The sequence below is a fragment of the Paralichthys olivaceus genome, chromosome 14 (genome assembly GCF_024713975.1).
Source record: "Paralichthys olivaceus isolate ysfri-2021 chromosome 14, ASM2471397v2, whole genome shotgun sequence".
Lineage (NCBI taxonomy): Eukaryota > Metazoa > Chordata > Actinopteri > Pleuronectiformes > Paralichthyidae > Paralichthys > Paralichthys olivaceus.
Window position 1 is genome coordinate 20,346,224 of NC_091106.1, and position 20,821 is coordinate 20,367,044.

The window sequence follows — 20,821 nt, forward strand, 5'->3', positions numbered from 1 at the left end:
CAGCGACCTGTTTGTGAAACAACACTCATTGATCCACAGCTGTTGCCTGCAGGTCACCATCTGTCCGTCCTTGCTGTGGTCCCTCCAGATGAAGAATGACAGGGATGTCTGATTCACTCTTAGACTAAAAGGTTGATTCATTTGTGGACTGATTGTTTTGTCAAAAGACGGGTGGACTGACTCGTTCATGGACTGTTTACTGACAACTGTTCCCTTGAAACGTCTGAAAGAGGAACGACAAAACATGTTCAAATGCATTTTCAAGGATGTTCTGTGAGATGAGTCGTTGCTGGAGTAAATTGATGTTCCAGACGGGTCAGAAACGATTTTTGGATAAACTTATTTTATTTCATGCAGCAGAGTATTGAGGACTGATTCGGCTCTGTGTGTGTGAGCCTGTTAAGATTGTGGAAGATTATGTGACTCTGGTGTAATTGTCTGTGTCCAAAAAAAAAAACAGCTAATGAGAGCCACACACTGCGGCTACGTTTGAAGATGCACGGATGAATGACAGGCTGCGTCTCTCTGCTGCGTGTGTGATATTTCCCACAGTGCACTGAGAGTGTCTGATGTTCCTGCCTCGGTTTGGGATTCAGAGTGTGTGCACGTCAAGAGTGTGTGTAGTGGCACAAGAGTGCCCATAGGCTTGGATGCATACTGTCCTGGTTACAAAACTGTGGGTCACGTGTGTGTGTGTGTGTGTGTGTGTGTGTGTGTTTGTGTGTGTGCGCTGCAGGGTTTTTATTTATTTTTTTGCACAGGAGCTTGTTTGATCTCATCAGTTTCAAAACCCAGTGTGTGTGTGCATGTGTGTGAGTCTTGATATGTGTGTGATGTTCTGTATACAGGCAGCGTTGCACAGAGGTCCCTTGAGCTCAGACCGTATCACTTTCAGCGCTCGGTCCCATCCGCTCATGCACGCGCACCTTGCTTGGCTAGCAGCCTGTCGAGAGGAGCCGCTGCGACCCTGACCTATGAGAGCTCGGCCTTCTGGGCACACTCAGTGAGCAGCAAGAGATAACACACACTCACACCTCTGGAGGGAAAGAGATATGTGTGTGAGCTTGTGTGTGAGAGGGGATATTTCTTCATGCCGGCCACAGTCACATTGTCAATTTAGCAGCTGTCAGATGAGAAAATTATGATTTAATTGTCTCTTGGGATTTTATTCATGATTAATTACCCTTTCGTTTGTGTGTTTATGTTTATGATGCGGCTTTAGTTTGTTGATGTGTTTTTAACTTGTTCCTTTATCTTATTTTAATCATTTTTATGTGGAGACCAGCCACAGCAACTAAATAAAGATCTAGAATTTTTCTTTCTCACACACACACACACACACACACACACACACACACACACACACACACTCACACACACACACACACACACACAGTATAAAGTGATGACACTGACAATGGCATTTAGAAAGTGACAGAAGTTTGTAGAGGGATGAAGGAGATTTAAAGGGATGAAGCAAGAAAAGTCTCAGAGAATATTCAGTTGAATAAAAGCCACATCAGCAAAATGGAACCAAAGATGAAAAGGGAGAGAAGGAATAAAGAATTACTTCTGGATAACCACTTTATCAATGTTACGACTGACAGAGGATAAAGAGAGAGAGAGAGAGAGAAAGAGAGAGAAAATCAGGAATAAAAAAGAGAAGAGATAACGGAGAAAGAAATTCACGTATGGGGAAGTGCTGGGCATGAACAGACTGTATATATTAACCCAAATGAAGTTATAAATACCATAACATCATCATATAATATTAGGTTGAATAGCTCATCCTCTGAAACTAGCACCACAAAGGATATTTGTTGCAGTTAAGGGAGAACACAGTCTGAGGGAGTCGGGGGTTGAACCACCCAACCGTCTAGTTCGTGGACGACCCGCTCCACCTCCTTTAGTCCCCTGAGGGAGACAAACCTCCTCATACAGACTCATAAGATCTTCACATGCACACCTGACTTCCTTTGTTTGTCATTATTACTTTGGCTGTAGAGGTCATCTAATAAAACATATCTATGGGTCCAAGTTTGTCCAACTAAGTGTCCAAGTTCCCTTCTAGTATTAGAAATGTATTTATTCAACAGGTCTGATTATTGCAGACTGAACTAACCAACAATGGGCTCATCAACCTTCTCCAGTGGACTGTGCCCATGTGTTTATTTGTGTTTAGCTCGGACTGAACTGACATCTCAGCAGGAACTCCTGCTCTTTCTGTTATTTCCATCCAGTCCATTTTTTCTCTCATTTTCATGCAGATGTGTCACAGAAAGCTGATGCACTTGCATCAATTCGCAGAACCCGGCCCACTTCCTCCCTTTCTACCTGAACACATGGCAGGAGTGAATCAGCGTTAACGTCTAGTTCAGCTGACGAGTTAAAGGTTACAGTTTGAACTCCCTGTTTTTAAATCAGCACCCGTTCCTCTGGCTTCCCCGTGCTGTGATTTCCCAATGGACAAAGAGAAACGCCTCACCTGCATGGACAGAAAAGAATAAGAAAGAAAGGGACAAAAGAGATAGAGAGAGAGAGAGAGACCAAGAGTTTGTGCTCATGTAAACATTTGCAGACACAGAGGGAAAGAGAGTGGGAGAGAAATGGCTCTATTCAGTCATGGCAGACTGTGTGGGAGGGACGGAGAAGCGGGGAAAGTAAAAAAGTGACATAAGCCAGGTAGAGGGTCTGGTTTTATAATTCATGTGTTCATTGAAGTGTGTGTATGTGTGTGTGTGTGTGTGTGTGTGTGTGTGTGTGTGTGTGTGTGTGTGTGTGTGTGTGTAACCCCTGCTCTCTGCACAGACCTTCCACTGCTCATATAAAGTTGATGATTTGATTTGTTCCAAGTGCTCACTCTGAAAAGGGACTCTTTAATTATTAATCACATCCAACAAGGTACATGACCCCTTGAGGAAATGATTGGCCCTGAACTGGAGTACATTATTTTTGTGTTAACCCATGCTAACGTCCAGTAATTGCACAACACGCAGTCTTAGACGTGGTTCATGACTTTTATTTCATGACTGAAATATCAAGACTGTCAGTAGCTTTCTACTTACAACAGAAGGTCACTGAATTTGTCTCTAATCATCATGGTTATAAGTCAAGCTGAGGACAACTCGACTGTTCAGTTGGCCTTTTTGCTGATGTTTTACTGTCTTATCAGCCAGTCTGTTATCACACTTTGCCTTAGGTGCATTTCATCCCAGAAATGGCATATTTCAAAAGACAGTAATTTATCCATCTCGGAAACTGAAGGGTGCTTGAGAGAGTGTGATTCAGTTTGGCTTTTATTTAATTTTCTACATTTTCAATTTCTTCACAGTAGGAATTAAGAATAAAGATTGCTGCGTTTGTCTTTACTGGTGGGGCTATAATATAAAACGGAAAGATAAAGGAAGACACTAACTGGTCTTTGGACACCCATAGACCTGTGTGTCCGCTTCAAGCCGAGTCTTGCCTGCCTTCCTAGCGCGCGCCAGAATTTGCGTGATTTGTTTTGGTGCCTCATCAATGAAGGAGCTTGGAGATTGCTCCTGGAGGGAGATTACACAGGCCGTTGGCAAAGACGAGCGATTCTGCAAGAAACTTTGGTGAAACAACAGCAAATGGTTTGACAAGACAAAAAAGGACATAAGAATGTTTCTCTTGGAGGAGACAAGACGGTGCCAAAACCATTCTGTTTGCATTTCCTCTGTATTTCTCAGCAGCAACACCTAACGCTTAGGAAAAGAATGTACCGAGTCAGCTCACCTCAAGCACAAAAGGGAAAGGTGTAATATTGTCTTCACAGTCGGCGACCAATCTATCAAGCGCAGCCTCAGGAAGATAAACAGCTCTGGTGGTTAAGGGAAGTTCTCCAAACTGAGCTGAGTTTACAGTGCAGATGCTTGTTGGGTTGGTCGGCCATTAGAATGCATCACCTGTTCTTACAAGGTCAGACGTTGGGTGAAGTCAATAAGAGATCATGGCTTCTACTGGGTTTTAGCCAGTCAGCGTGTTGCAGGCAGGCTGCAAGTAATCTCCTTCACTCGCTCATTGAACTCATTTATATACGGAGCAGAACAACAGCCGAGTACAGGAGCACATAGAATGCTAATGCTCATGTGTGTGTGTGTGTGTCACTTTCATTGAGTGAAAAAAGTAATTTGAAATTCATGATTCAACTATTCCCTTGTGTTGTGTAGACATATGAGAATCAACACACACACACACACACACAAACGTAACAATGCACATACACAACAAACCTAAACAGGACGTTGTTGGCTGTTGTCCATGTCCTGAGGCTATGATTACACTTTGATACTGACTTTTCACAAACACACACACACACACACGGTCACACACAGCTACTAGACGCTGGCTCAGGAATACCGTCTGTCCAATAGAGTGTTTTTATCTCTGTATAAATGGATCACACAGATCATTTCTGTCGCTGGACTTCTACTTATAATCCTTCTGCTGGAGTGAAAGAAGGAGACGCAGTCCTTTAATCATTAGCACTTGAAGCATCAGTCGTGGACAGATAACATCAGCTCCCACCATTAGCTCTTATTTCCCGGCAGGGTAGAGCTGATTTGGTCAAATCAATGGTAGATTAAAAGGCTGCTCGGGCAGAACTCCACCTTTAACTTTTAATTTGTCCCCCCCCCCCCAGGTGAGGACGATGACGACGACGAGTGCGGGGAGGAGAAGCTGCCATCATGTTTCGACTACGTCATGCACTTCCTCACCGTGTTCTGGAAGGTTCTGTTCGCCTTCGTCCCGCCCACAGATTACTGGAACGGCTGGGCCTGTTTCGTCGTCTCCATATGCATGATCGGACTGCTCACCGGCGTCATTGGTAGGATGACAGCACATTTGAGTCTAGCACTTAGTGAAACTCATACCTCCGCCAAGGATCAACACTCCCGCTATCAGTCCCCTATTAGCATCCGATCCATGAATTCTTCTCTGAACATTTTAGGGAAAATGTGCCCTTCATCTTGCAATGTCAAAGACAGAGAAAGACAGGAGTGAAAACATAACCTCCTTCTTAATTACAGAATTATTCAGATGTTGTTGAGCAAAAATGTTACAAATTGAAGAGATGAGTTTGTTGAACATGTTTTTCATTTGTAAAATCTTTTAGCGCTCACGTTCTTCCCTCTTCTTTTGCTACAGGGGACCTTGCTTCTCATTTCGGCTGCACAGTGGGCCTGAAAGACTCGGTCACAGCTGTAGTATTTGTTGCATTGGGAACCTCTGTGCCAGGTAAGTGTGTGAGTTCATATACATGTGATCTGATAATGCTGCCTCTGTTTTTATCTTAAATATCCTGATATTGGACGTTCTGCCAGCTTCAATCAAAGACCTTTCTCTCTCCACATTTGGCTTTTAGCTTCAAAAGGCCTTTATGAGCATAAAACACCCAGAGATGTTCCATTTAGAAATAGATGTGCATTAATCAATGATCTCCTTCAGGGTGCATACCTTGAAATTTCCAATTCTTTGTTTCAGTTTTTAGAAGCTTTATTCCCCTCATTTATTTTCTGCAGTGTGTAGACTGACTCACATAGAATGTCCTTGCACTGATGACTGTTTATAAAAGCCTAACTAAACTTAGTGTTCTTTTAAACAACAGTCAAATGAAACAAATCAGCCGTGGCTATAATAGAAAATGGAAAAAGAAGGGAAGATAAGCTAAATGGAAACTCTCTATATCCAGCTAACTTTTACAGAACATGGTTCATTTCAACTTTTTTAATTTCTTGGAAATGATCATCAGACCTCTACCATCATGAATACATTCTTCATATGCTTTTGGTGTTTAATAAGCACTTAACTGCAGTTTAGTGGAGATTTTCTGCCTGACAGCAGGAAAAGTAAGACCTACACAGCAGATAGAAGAAATAGATGTATTTTAAATGAAGAAAATTACATTAGATTTTCTTTCATTGAGAACAACATTGTAAATTGATTTAGATTTGGCTTGTCCTGTTTGCAGGGAGCATCCAACCAAGACGAGCATTATACTGAACCAGTAGTTTCCAGTCTGTGCAGTATATTTTTATATATGGCAGCCTGTTAGAGGAAGCACTGCGCTCTGCAGACAGCAGCATGGATCATCCTGTAAACGTGACAAATGACCGACGACTGCAACAGCTGCTTAAATGTGTTTTAACCTTGGCTCCAGTCTCCTAACTGACTCACACACACACACACAATCATAGTGATGTATTACCAGTACTTTACACATACTTTTACATGCATGCACACAAACATATATGTACATTTACATACAGGTAATATAATATATATAATATAAAGTGCACAAACACTGTTGCTTGAAACACAGAAAGATGTACACACATACACACACACACAATGTGTGTAGCTGCAGAATGGAAACAAAGTGCTTCGGCCTTTCAGAGGCTCTCAGCCTTATTAACAGAACCTCCCGTTGCCCACACACTCACACAAAGAAACAGACCTCCAGTTCTGTGGCTGTTACAGTTAATAAAGCCCAGCCTGTGCAGTGGTTCCATGATGATTAACCTCGTCTATCACAGTTACCCTGGTTAACACATGCACAAGCGTGAGTGGGAAGAAAACAACGGGTAGAGCTGTCAGAAGAGAAACTTCAGGTTTCAGCTAGAAGATCTGAGCTGCATCACTTCAAGTTTATTGAAAGTGTGACTGGTGTCTGGTGAATTCAAATGCATGAGTCAGAAACACAGATACAACTATAAAAAAAAATTCACCTTTATTCAGTCACTGCAAACTGGCAGTGAGAAGGAATAGGCAAAGTGCGGGCATGGGGCCGTGCATTACGGGCAGGCAAAGACAAAAAAGTATTTATCAAGGTGTAATGTTTTTCTCATCTATTTCATTTTAAAACAAGGTGATGTCTACCTTGGTTTAAGGAAATTAAGATTTGGAATTCGTTTTTTATTGGCTGATCAATAATATAAATAATCACTCGATTCAGTCAGGTTTTCTATCAATATCATTTCCTGCCTGCTGAATATTTGCCCTCTGACCAACATGTTTGATTCCTCACCAACACAAAAACAAAGATCCTCACATGTAGGAGGATTACCAGATTTCCATCAATGCTGCACAGATGGAGGGAGAAGAGGAGAGAGAAAGGATGAAAAAGAGAGAGAGAGAGAGGGAGCGAGAGAGAGAGAGAGTGGTTGATTGACAGAAAGTCAGAGGAAAAGGGCAGAATACTCTCCAGGGAGGCTGACACTCACAGAAGGAGCTGCGGAGTGGAACCTGTTCCACACACACACACACACACACACAAGCTACCATGCACTCACCCACTCAGACACACAAGCTCTCAAAGACTAATTGATGCACACACACAGATTTCCAGCTTTCACTCACACACATACACACACAGATAGAGTCTTGATACACACACGCAGTTAAGCCCGGCAGGCGGCTCCTCGGAGCTTTAAGGTGTTTGGGGAGGTTTATCTATACTGGACTTGTTGGCACATTTCCTCATCCGCCCTCCCTCTCCTCCTCTCCTCTTTTCCACCGCCAGATCGGTCCCCACTTCAACAAAGCTCTTTCACCTCTTTTTCTCCTCCACCTCAGGTTTTTAATCTCCTTTAGCTGCATCTGACAACTAAAAGCAAGAGGACAGAAATCACTTATGACGAGTGGATGGCCAGAAAATTAGCGAGAGAGAGAGAGAGAAGACTAACTGACTATTGTGCTCCCAGCGTAGAGCCCATTGTTGAGACTTGGCCCAGAATCCAAAGCTCCTTTCAGCACGGTCAGGAGGAGCACCCCTTTGGAGCTGCTGTAGTTTGGCAGACATGATGGAGGGAAATTTTGTGGACTAAAGTAGCACAATGCTGATTAGTTGTCAGGCCAATATTTGTTTGCCCCTGCAGTCTGAGATTCAGCCTCGTAAAATAACTGATCTCGGACCAAATCTGGCCCAAGCCTGCTGCCAGGGACGGAACGCTGAAACAGGATTAAAGTGGTTTCTAATTTAAGGTTCTCAATCTAAATGTGGAAAACAGGATTTGCACCATGTTGTGTATTAATAATTATAAGTATTCTGCATTTATGAAGCGCTTGCTTCATTGCCACTATGGTTTCATGTAACTGTCAATTTACATGGAATAGCAGTTTACCTTCATGGTCAATGCTGCACTGGTTAAAATGACAGTAATATAAGAATAGATAAGTTTTGGACTGATGGTGGCAGAGGGAGAAAGGCCAAGTTGTCCCCAGAGTCCAGATTTTTTATTCCTCTTGTCATCAACTAAGTGGTCACGACAAGTTCTTAATAAGAATCTGGACTGTTGGCTCTGGAGAAAGGTCACAATTTCAGCAATGTATTCATTTTCTATTAGAGAAAATTTTTTAGGAGGTTCTTTGGACATTTATTGAGAAGACAGATAAGAGCATGAGATGTCACTGTTTCTACCAATAGTCAAAAAAAGCATTTTTGATCCGTTGAGTTTAATGTGTAGAAAGAATGTTCAAAACTTACACCGATCTGATCTCCCTGTCTTCCTCAGATACCTTTGCCAGTAAGGTTGCTGCGATCCAGGATCAGTATGCAGATGCATCCATTGGTAATGTGACGGGCTCCAATGCTGTCAATGTGTTCCTGGGCATCGGGGTGAGTACCAGCTCATCTGGTGATTAACTGACCAGTGTAGATGCAGTGTTGCTTGTCTCTAAGTCTCATTTAAGTGTAAAGATATGATATGTAGGTGCATGAATTCTGTGTTAAATGCTGTGTGATGCTGCTGCTTTTAAATATTATTCCAACGATAAGTGTGAATTAGGGAATGACTGTAAATGAAGATGGACGGCATGTCCCCTTGTACAAAAATAAAGCCAAAATAGATTAAAACACTGCCATCTTGTGGTGGTGACGTGATTTGGAGACATAATGGAGGAGGTGGGGTATATTACGTATACTGCAGCCAGTCACCTGAGGGGGATCCAGATGTGTTGAATTAGCTGTTGTTAAATGTCACATTACTCAATTTGATTCTGTTGATGCTCGTCAGGTGGCGTGGTCCATCGCTGCCATCTACCACCAAAGCAATGGGGAGGAGTTCAGGGTGGACCCTGGCACACTGGCTTTCTCCGTCACCCTCTTCACCATCTTTGCCTTTGTTGCTGTCGGCACACTGATGTACCGACGGAGGCCGGAGATCGGTGGCGAGTTGGGTGGGCCTCGGACTGCGAAGGTCCTGACCACCATGCTGTTCGTCAGCCTGTGGCTCCTCTACATCCTCTTCTCCTCACTGGAGGCCTACTGTCACATCCAGGGCTTCTAAGATGACAAGGAGACGATGAAGGAAAGGAGAAATCAAGGGTTGGTGGGTGAAGGGATGGATTTGCAAATCAAGACTGTCTCATTGATCTATCACTCTCCCCTTTACGCAATAGATTGAATGACGGATGAATGGATGGATGTAAAGATGAAGGAATGGAGGACACATTAAAGCATCTTAAAGCAGAATTGAAAGGAGTATGGATACATTGAAGGATGACAGCAAACAGGAGAATCGTGGGATCAAGAGAAATGGCTCAGAAGATGGAAAAATTGCTGAAAAATGAATAAACTAAGGAATACATGTTTTGTCTCAACCTATAAATCCAAACCAATCAAGCTGTCTTGAACCTGCCCCTGTTCAAGAAATGAATCCGCAAAGTCACAAACACAGAAATAAACACACACACGGCTGGTTCAACGTACTGAAATTGTAACAAGTCTTAATAAAACGAGGGGCGAGAAGAGTAAAAACACTGACGCACCATCGCAGCTCCAAGGATGCGTGGCTTCAACTACAGCATTCAACATTAATCCTCTTTCATTGGAGCTGTGCAGCTCCTGCATCCAGCTGCAGTAAGAGGCAGAAGAGACTGTATGTACATGCATGACCAGACGAATCTGAAAACACAATCAGAAGAAGACGGATACATTGCCACAACTGTTTAATGACAACAAACTGTGAGAGTGCTGGTTTGTGACTGTGTGTTTCTGTGCTTGTGTGTTGTGGGAAGATGCTGAAGTACTGTGAAGAAAAAAAACTAAACGTTTGGCTGTCTCAGCATGAGATGTGCTTTTCGTATTCGAGGACTTTTTGACTCTCTTCTAAAGAAATGCTGAGTAATGCTTTGTGGGAGGGCACATTCAATGAAGCGAAAGGTTTCGAACATCACTGAGGTTAGAAATGTAAATAAAAGAGCTGCACGTACACCGCGGCTCCACTATTTTCCATCTGAATGTCTTGGTTAGGCCATGCGCTCGTGAATGGGCCCTTTTTCTGTTGCTTTGTATTGTAGATGTAACTGATTTAAGGTCTAATTTTAATCGAGAAGGGGTTAGTGTGCTTTTACCTTTAATAAGGCCGTGTCTGAGAAGACCATATGGCCACTCTACCGTTTAAAACTGTTAGAGAAGCTATTGTCATTGCATAAATATATAGGTTAATATAAAGTGTTTTGTTTTGTTTTTTTTAACTGTGGAATTCTGTTACCTGGTTTTCCACCAAGGAGATTGCCGCCATCATTGTCAATCATAACATTGCAATAGACTTTATAACGTTAAGTACCGCCCTCAGTGAAACGTCATATGTGTTATAGCTCGTCATCGTTTCTCTCACGTTGATGCCGATTTTCCATTGGTTCACTCGACACCTTCGGCCATTATCCCAGTGTGTCTTAACCACCTCCCGCTGGCTGGTCAGTGGACCAATCAAAATCCTCAAGGGCTTTGTATGAAACAACCACTAATCCTTTTTCCTGGTCCCTGATTTATGATTCTTCGTATAGATTGGCCCTTGGTGGGCTATTTAACAGGGATTTGTATTCCCCCAACCTTATACATCACTCGCTTAGTTGGTAGGAATTTGCTTCAGTGTGGCTTTAAGAGAAAAAACTACAAAAAAAACAAGACGATAAAATAAGTAACACAGCTTCATTTAGTGCACACATTGACAGACCAAGTATCCAGAGTTACACAAATATCAGAACAGCAGACAAAGCTTCAGCCTTTTGGTGGGAGTATTTCCCAGTTGATTACAAAGTCTGCTTATAAATCGCAATAAGCCTTATTCCAAATTAAACCATCCCTGCTATGGTTATCCCAAGGCTGCCGCCACTACCTAAATATATAAGCCTTGGAAACCAACTGCTAACATTTTACTCCAGTGGCTAGTCTACATTCTTAACATGGGATCAGATGAAGTATTTGCTGTTGGTGTGGAGGTAGTTTTACTAACAGATAAGGGGCAAATACCGTTGTCTTACAGTAGCCCGGCAGTAACATAGGGTACATCTAGTCTCAGACTGTCTTTATTTATCTCTTTTTATAAAGCTTGGACTCTGAATGAAATCCTTGTACAATCATTTCAATTGGCTGTATGTTGGAAAACACCAACCCCCAAAAAACTGCAATTCTGTGACCTGTCTTACAAAGTGAGTTCACCTACTGTACGTTGGGCTGTCGGTGATATCTGGCTCTTTATCCAGCTTTGAGCAAGTTCATATGAAAGTGTCGGGGTGCAACGCCCCTTGACTTTTTAAGGTGTTGTTTGAAGGCTCATTTATGCTAAACATTAGATACAGAAAGAAAACGAGCCTGCTCATCGTACTCCTATCCATTCATTTAAAACACATCTTCCGAAAACTTACATATACAGACGAATCTGAACAGTACTGAAGGAAATCATGGGGTAGTGTAACTCACTTTATAATACAGGTCCACACAGGTTCTAAAATGAGTTCCCTGAAGCATACTTTTTTCATTTGAGGTATAACTAGAAATGTATCTCAGCCGTGTTATAACTGACTTTTGAGCTTGGATGTTATGAAAGGTTTGTGTACGATGGGACAGATGTTGCTCTTCCACCCTGATAAACGTGGTGATTGCTTTAAAAGGCATCTTGAAGCTTCTCATCGTTCTGTTTTAAGACAATAGATACCAAACATGATCTCAAGCAACAGCCAAGCATCTTTTAAAACCAATTTGTCAAATACAAGATTAGCTTGTAAACATGTATCAATACCTGCTTTCATGAACACTAGCAACACAAGAATATTTAACTTTCCAATCAGCAAATCAACCACATTTTAGTTCAAACGTAACAGGATGTCATTATCACAGGCTAACTCATCGTCACTGGCCATGAAATATATCCTTAAAAGCATGAAAGTGCCCTGAAACATGTGCAGAACATAAATGTTCAAGCCTATTGCGACTATCCCAGAGTTTTACACTTCAGACTGTTAACTATTTTACTCGTTCAGCCAAAACACCTAAATATCGATGTACACAAACCTTACTGTATATGTAGGCATTCAAAAAGTCCATAGTATAAATGGCACTACACTGTAAGCATCTGAATTGGCCAGAATTTTCCTGCTGATGTTGTTTTTTTTACTTGATGTATTATATAATAAGTAGTGTTTTAAATGTCATCTGTAAAGTTAGTAGTCTGGGCGAGATGTAATCCATTTAAAACTTGGCAACAATCTTGTCACAGACAGCTTTCAACCCCTGTGAGAGAGTAGAGCTGAGCAGAGCCCTGGATTGGATGAGTTTGGCAAATCCAGAGTATCTTGAAGAAGAAGATAACCTTATAAAAATTCCGACACAACAAATCATGCACTCGAGAACCACTCTACGACAATTGAAAAAAATTCAGCGGCCCAGCAAACGAGGCTCGCATACTGAAATCTGTCCAATCTCACAATTCCAACCAATACTTTCCAAATGCTGCAAATGTCGAGCGTTTGTGGAAGAACTCTAGAATGAAATTATCCTTTGGCAGCCGAAGATGAAGAAGAACTGAGATGTCAGATTGCTTGCATTTGCCAAACACTGCACAATGTATGGCTCTCCATTAGAGTAGCTGTTCTCATGTGAAGGCCTTGGAGTGGCAGTTTACCCCTGTTTTGCCAAAGGGAAATCTTTCTATCACAATCTTAATATTTGCAGTCCGACCTGTAAAGGGTTTTATAACCAGTGGAACTTTCTTAAAACACCAAATATTACTCATATTTCATTACCACTCTGAAAAGAGACAAACAGACGCCTTGATATTGTTTGAGCGCTAACTAGAATCTTTCTATTTAAATTTGTATACATTTGTCTCTTCACTGGCATGGGGCTGAAGGTTTATACACTGTAAAAAGTTTATGCTAGCTTGCGCAAAAGAAAAAGAATTAACGTTGTAGAAGCAGTTTGCATCACTTTTTGAGTAACTCTAACAGGGTATATATAGTATCTTAAATATAACTAAATCATGTTGGATTTACTTAAAATGGCCTGCTGCCTAAATTGTCACAGTTAACTTGTGGAGGAAGTGAAAAGCTTAGCAGTAACGTAGTTGTTAGCATCAAGCTAGTTTGCTGCACAAATTTCCAAGAAGCTAACTTTTTTTTTTTTTGTTAGCTCTTTTGCTGCGCCAGCTTTGTTGCACCACCTCTCTCTACCTTGACTTAAAGGCTAGTTTTACGCGATGCTAATGACAGGTTAGCCGTTCAAAGAGTTCGTACCAAGCTGGGAAGCTAAATAGCAGTTAGCTGCGACTGGCAAGTTTGTCGCGATTGCAACGGTTGTTTTTCTGACTCATCAAGGCAAAGAATTGCAGATTCACTTAGATTTAGCTTCCTACCTTGGTTTGGACGGGTCAAAGGTCAGACAGGCCATCGCTGTACATACAGTTTTACACTAAGACCAAGCAAGGAGAAGAAGAACAAGCTGTAGATCGTAGTAGTGTCGATTTTATTCTTCTTTGGTGGGGTTTGAGAAAGTGGGCGGGGTTTCAAATGAAGGAAAAGCATTGCACTGGTTCTTTTCGCTTGCGTGAAACGGCTGCTGTGTTGTTTCATTAACAAAAGTTGCTTCTGATGTAAACGGCAACAGAGATTTTGTTGTTTTTTTGGACTGATAATGTTGTACCTGATGTAAGAAAAAAAAATACAATGGTGTTGAATCAGTTGTGTACCATTAGCGACGTTGCTTCTGATGTAAAGATTGATGATTCGTTCGTTGCCTCGTTCGCTTCTTGACCGACCGACTTATCTGTCTGACAGACGGAGGAGCGACACCCAACAGACAAACGGACTAAAGGAAGGACTCACAGCTCTGCTGGTACTGAATGTACTGTTGGGAAAAAGAAAAAAAAACATTACCGGAGCTATTCTCTACCCTTAAAGTAAACGTCAAAAGGATAATGATAAAGAGAGGAAGAAGGAAGACAAGGAGGAAGAAGATAAAAATTAAAGAAAAAAAAAACATGAAGTTACAGCCATACATTGATTTCTGGGTCAGTGAGACTGAAATGGACTTCTCCTGCCCAGCATGTGTATTGTTATGGTGTCTATCTGTCCCTCTGTGTCTCTTACCCGTCTTTCTCAGCCTCTCTGCTGCCACATTAACCAGAACGGGCAGTGAATCTTTTTTTGTTCCGTCTTTCTCCTCCCAGATGTCCCTCCCCCTTTTTACCCTCCCTCTGCCATGTTTTCCATATTTTGGAATGTCGATGTGCTACTTGTTGATACTGTGCATGAATGATAACATGTCTGTATATAGTTATAGAGAATCGTATCCCATCCCCCACCCCCTGGAGTTGACAAAAAAAAGGTTTGAATGTTGTACAGATTCAGGTTTTCTTTTCATCTTTTATTCAGTTTTTTTTTTTTTAATGTATGTAGAGCTTAACAACGGTATGTTTTTAATTTAAACGAAGGCAATGACGTCTTCTCGTTTTGGAGTAACTTGCACATGACTAATTAATTAAGGTTATTTTTGTTAAAAAGGCAATATCTGCTGTTATTGAATGAGAGATGAGATCTTTAAGGAGTTATGTATCTTAAATAAATATTCTATACGGGAGTTGCATGTGTTATTTGTACAAAAAAAAAAAAAAGACACTGCTTGCTACTTCAAATACCGTGGCTGTATTCTCAGAGAGAGGGCGAGGAATACTGTATGTACATCTAAAGGTTATTTTGTCATTAAAGAGATAATAATAATAATAATAATGATGATGATGAATATTGTGTATATACTGTACAGTGTTATAAGTGAGGTGGACTTCATGGTCATCCCACTGACCGTAGAGAGTAAATTCTACATATTTATTTAAAGGAAACAAAAACACTCGCTACACTCAAGAATGACATATATTGCCTTTTTTTTTTTGAGAAGTTGTTCGCTTGTTTCTCTATCTCTCTCTGCCTCGCTCTCTCTTTTCAATCTGTTAATTTACCCGTCTCTTCTCTCCATCGCTGTGCTCCTTCATTGTTTCTGTTGGATGAGCGTATCAGATGGGCTTTTGTCAATCTTGTCACTGTTTAATTCGTCGGCTCTGTCCGTCTGACGTTTGTCTGGCCACTTCGCATCTTGTTGTTTATCCCTCTTTTTTTTTTGCCATCTACATCTCTCCATGCTTATACACAGTATATCTGCTCAATCATTTGTCTGCACTCGAGTCCCTGTGTGTCTGATTCCGAACGTCCGTCATTTTTCCAAACTAACTCCCTCTTATGTTCTTCTTAATCCTTTTTTTCCACGTCCACACTCTTCCTCCATCCATCTCTCCCATCTTTCTTTCTTTTCTCTATTCTTCTCTTCGCTCTCACAGGGTGTAGTCGGGAATTTCATGTTTGTCAATATGATTTGGTGTGTTTTCTTTTTTTTATGGAACAATAACCACGAGTTGTAATGTTGGTAATAATGAAGATTTTTTTTTGCCACTGTTCTCTGTATGAGTATTTTAATTTTCTTTTTGTTTGTTTGGGTTTTTTTTTAATTGATTTTTGTTGTTAAACATCTGATAGGAGGAAAGTTGTATGTGTGTTGCCACTAACTGTGACTGCTCTCCATGGTACATGGTACTTCTGATAAAACCAATAAAATAAAGTTTGGGATACCGTGTTTCAGAGACCCTGTGACTGTGTGTGTGTGTGTGTGTGTTACAGTGAATCTATAATGAAAGGCTTAATTATTATGCAAATGTACGTGAGTTAAATCTTCATTCTAATGAGAACTGCATCGAGCTCTTGAATCATCTCGCTCTCCTCGTCTTTCTCCATTGTACAAACAAACAATTGATTTTCTTTTACATGTTCAGGCCGTTGATGGTGACAATGACATTTGTCTGATGGCTGACATCTCATTTACTGTCATCTTGTTCTGTCATTGTGTCGGAGACGTACAGTGAGTGACGGCTGCATAGCTGCTTATTAATTCTGTCTATGAAAATAATAATGCATGTGCATTGCAGGGTTTTTTTTCTGCTTTCCCCCTTAAACATATATAATCAACCCGTCTTTGTCAAAGAACATTCGGAGGAGATAAATGATTTAATTTGTGTTAAAGAATTGAACATTAGAGAAAATTAAACGTTTGACGAATTGACTAATTAAATCTGCTATCTATATCGTAGCAGATTCAAGTAGTGGTAATGAAGTTCTAATATTCAGCAAATGCACTGCTTTGGTTTGGAGCAGATCGTGTTTATGGTGGGATGAAGGTTATGTTCCTGTGCACCTTATGGAGTACGATGTATTCTATTCTATTTTTATCATTAAATAATGAATTTAAGTTTCAAAATTTTAATCAAAATGATCAGTTAATTGATTTAAAATTGGGATTAGTGCTGCAAGAGAGAGAAGCACATTGCATTTACACTCTAAAAACACATGCTCCACAGTTAAATGACCAACTGTACAGATCTGAAAACAAATGACCTTTCCAACGTCAGCACCTCCGGTCAACATCCCTGTCGAAGAGGAGCATCTGTGCAGTTTCACTGTGAAGATCTCAACCTGCAAAGCTTTTCCAAGCAAAACCATAAACGATGTGGAAAGTTCCTCAGCTGGTCAGAAGAAAGTCTTTGACATCACAGCTGACTGACGGATGAGCAGCGTTTGCTTCTCCTCCTCCTCCTCCTCTCATGCTGCCACTGTGATGGATAGTGGTCGTTCTCTGTGTGCGGAGTGATGGATTCTTCCCATTCCAGTTGAACCCTCCTCCCTGTTTACGGGACTTTCTTCTTTAATTATGAACAAGTTGGTCTTGTAGTCGTTCATTTGAAACGCAAGAAAATTACATTCTTTAGTTGTGATATTTCCAGTAGAGACTATTGGCCACAGCGGGTTTTATGCTGATATTGTTTATGCGCTTGTGTACAGGTATTTGCTCGACTCTTTTCATTACCTGTCTTCTGCCGTGTCCGTCTAAAATCCCATTATGCTGTCACTTTTGATTTCCAGACAGGTTTGTGTGTGGACGGCCTCTGCCCGCAGGGTAGCATGCTGGGAAATTAGTGTGGATTTATGACTGTGTATGTGCAGGGTTGCTCCTGACTGCTGAATAAAGCTTAGACTGTCAGAGTCTGCACTGACTGTCAAACTACACACAACCATTTTTTCTCACCACTGCTCACTTCTCTTTGATTAAGCTGCCTGTCAGTGATCGACCACAGTCTATACATTCAACACAAGTTCAGCAAAGAGACGTCCAAACTTATGACACAACTTTTGACAATAAACTTTCTCTCATCTATATTCAGTGATAATCATGCAATCTTGCTAGTATTTACTTTATGTCTAAATTTAAGACAGCAGTGAGAAAACTGAAAAATGTCTCTGCCCTTTCCTTGACGTTGATTAAAATGTTTTGTGAAATAAAACATTTTAATCACCTCACAAATCATTTTTTGCTTTGAAAGGAATATCGTGTTTTAATGTTTTATTTGGTTTGTCCATTCTGATACTGTGGGAAACATGATGTTCCATGGAACTATTTTTATTTGGTTTTATTTTCCATCCCTGCTGTAAGTGTAATGAAGTGATTTCAGACCCCGTCACTGTACAGCTAGCGTGGGCGTGACCTCTGGTTCCTGCTCCTCCCACCACTCACCTGTTTCCCATTCAAATTAACCACCTGATGCAGAGCTGAAGCCCCGGAGCGTTCACCAGTCAACTCTGTGCCTGAACGTCCTCTTATACGAAATCTAAGAAACGAATGAACAAGCTCCAAGTTCGATCGTGTCCTCAGGTACATTTTTCTCAACATCTTACAAGCGCTTCTCTGTGTGGGTTGATTTTCTCTTTGTCTCCGTGTGCGTCTGTTTATGTATTTGTCTATATGCTGCACAAGATTAATGACTCTGCTCTCATTTCCTCTGGGCTTTTAGTGGGAAGGTTGCCCAAGTCTACAACAAGGAAATGTGCAGTGACTCTTAGTTTAATATGTCAAACTAACATTGTTTCAGCGTCTAGACAGTGTTTTTATTCTTCATGCTTTAGTTGTGTCTCTCAGTCAGACAGTATTCTACCCTGTCTAGGAAATCATAGAGGACAGCTCAGTCAGCTCTGCAATAACTGTGTTAAACAGCCAGCGGAGACCTGCTTTGTATGTAATGTAGATTTGTGGTGATGACAAGGTTCTAACGGACAAGTTGAATCTAAGTGCTGAACAGATATAGAAAGGTTGAGTGTACATGGAAGAAAACCACCAAGTAACTCTATTTTTAGGATTGAGGATGCACAACTCGTTATAGACCATGATTTAAATCTACTTAGTGATATCTGGATATCTGGAGCTGCACATATAGTACACCATTTTAATCCTATCTGCATAAAACAAGATTCAGAGTCCATGAATCATTGCCTATTAATGTATGGTGTGCCACATGGCTCAGGTCTTGGTCCCTTCAGGATCGGTGCTAACAAGAGCAATTAATATGCTATTTGGAAAACTATCGATCTATTGGTATTATTATGCTAAATTATTATATTAAACTAGATGAGACCCAAAGCAGGCTTCATGATAAAAAAATTTGACTTCCACTGAAAATCTTAAAAATATGCCGATGTTTCACTCCCCTTCATAATCTCAGAATGTCTCAAAGGTTTTTTATGAAGTCATTACTACAGTCGTGCTTCTTTCAAATTAAAACTGTCAAAATCTTCTCATTCCTTTTATCGTGTTTTTTTCACATGATTCCTTTCACCTGCCACAGCAAGTTGTTACTAGCTTAGACTCAAGTGGTTAAACAGAAGCTTATATTCTCCGTTGTTTTGAAGTCTGCAGTGAAATTCCCTTGTTATCCCTCGATTGTGAAAAAAACTCAAAAACATGTGCTTGTTATCGCTTGCATGGGTTTTTCTCTTGTGTCTGTGTTTTGACATGTCTCTTTAAATTATTCTGACCCTCTGATATTCTGCTTTTCTCTCTCCAGCCCTGTTGTCTCACATCCAGCAGATCAAATGGCATTTAAATGGTAGAAAGGTCAAACATGTTGCAGAGCGAGAGGAGGAAGAGGAGGAGGAGGAGGAGGAGGATTTCTTGGTGTCTCGCCAGAGGTTAGTTTCTAGTCATGGGACTTTTTCTTCCCGACACCAAAGGTTCAGGTTAAACAAATGCAAAACATTCAGGCACATGCACACAATAAGGCAAGAGTGCTGTTTTTTTGTCTCTGAAAATTACCAACTGCCTGATGGGCTCGGCTAACAGGTTGTAAATCATGGAATTAAGTATTTGCTGTATGAGAGCAGGTGTTTGACACACATGGAACGGATTGAAATTAAATGTCAGGCAAATACCAGAGCATGAACTCTCCCCTAGATCAAGTGTGTGTGTGTGTGTGTGTGAATACTTGTTTATTTATTATTACTTATATATTTGTGAGGACCATTTCGAGCCATGCAGAGTGAGGACATTTTTGGAAAGCGAAGACATTTTGGCGTGTCCTCACTTTTTCAGAGGTTAGGTTAGGGTTCAGGGGTTAGGGGCTGGCAAATGCATTATGCCAATGAGTGTCCTCACTAAAATAGAAGTACAAGAACGTGTTGGAGTAGCCATGCATGTGTATTCATATTTTCAGTCTGTTAGCATTCCTTTCATCAGATAGAACTAATCAACAGATTATTTAAATGTCTTGTGTGTTTCAGAAACACAAGCAGCAAAATGTTTTTTTAATCTTCTTAACCAGCAATACAGGCTTGTATTTTAGTTTTAGTGGGTTGCAACATCCCGAAATTATTTTATATTTAGCAATAATGACTTAAACAACTACGACATTTTAAACGAAAATTTCACTTATGAAGTTGATTTCATGGTACATGAGTATTTTTATTTATTTTTACCCCAAAGTACTTTTTTTAGAGACAAAACAATCCTGGTTATATTTTAATTTAATGAGTTATTTTTCCCTTTCTAAAATGTACTGAATCCAAAAGCTACCTCGAAGGTGGGAAATTAATCTCAAAGTCTGTTATTGTCAGCACCTGCGCCACATTTCAATCTTATCCACTGTTGAAGCTGCACAAGTCAATACTTCTTGAGATTCGACGCCGGAGCCCACAGAGACTCAGAGCTGTGCAGTCCCACTCATCTCCACGGAGCTGGATGTAGAAACAGAACATTGATTTGTTTACGCATCACACAGAAGAACTTGGTGAGAAACTGGTGGAATTAAATATGGTTTCATGAGGAGGATGCACTCATTTAGTGTCATTCTGGTTCTTTTTCTCTTGTCAACCATCAGTGTGCACCTCACTGGCAGCTGTTGTATACAGAGCTAATTAAGCTGATTGATGCAGATAAATAACTCAAACTTTGGCTTTAATCAGAAATATTTGTTTGAAGTAAAGTTAAAGTTGGATGTATAACTACATATGTCACCTCCTCCACCATTCTCTCATCCCTTGCTCTTTCCTCTCTCCTCTTTCCTTCTTAATTTCTCTCTCCCTACTTTCCTCTCTGCTTGTCTCTCTTTCAGTCTCTCTCTGTTTCTTGTCTCACTTGATTGTCTCTCACCCT

General features: G+C 40.8%; 1 protein-coding gene across 4 annotated transcripts in view; it reads left to right on the forward strand.

Annotated features, from left to right (window-relative positions):
* slc8a1b (solute carrier family 8 member 1b) overlaps positions 1 to 15,934 on the forward strand; it is a 122,373-nt gene extending 106,439 nt beyond the window's left edge. For all 4 annotated transcript variants that reach the window (XM_069538457.1, XM_069538458.1, XM_020095277.2 and 1 more), the window contains exons 8-11: positions 4,667 to 4,852; positions 5,173 to 5,262; positions 8,538 to 8,641; positions 9,039 to 15,934. In XM_069538457.1, the coding sequence (XP_069394558.1) occupies positions 4,667 to 4,852; positions 5,173 to 5,262; positions 8,538 to 8,641; positions 9,039 to 9,311 (653 nt within the window). In that variant the 3' untranslated portion in view covers positions 9,312 to 15,934. The remainder of the gene's footprint in view (positions 1 to 4,666; positions 4,853 to 5,172; positions 5,263 to 8,537; positions 8,642 to 9,038) is intronic.
* The last annotated feature ends 4,887 nt before the right edge of the window (positions 15,935 to 20,821 follow it).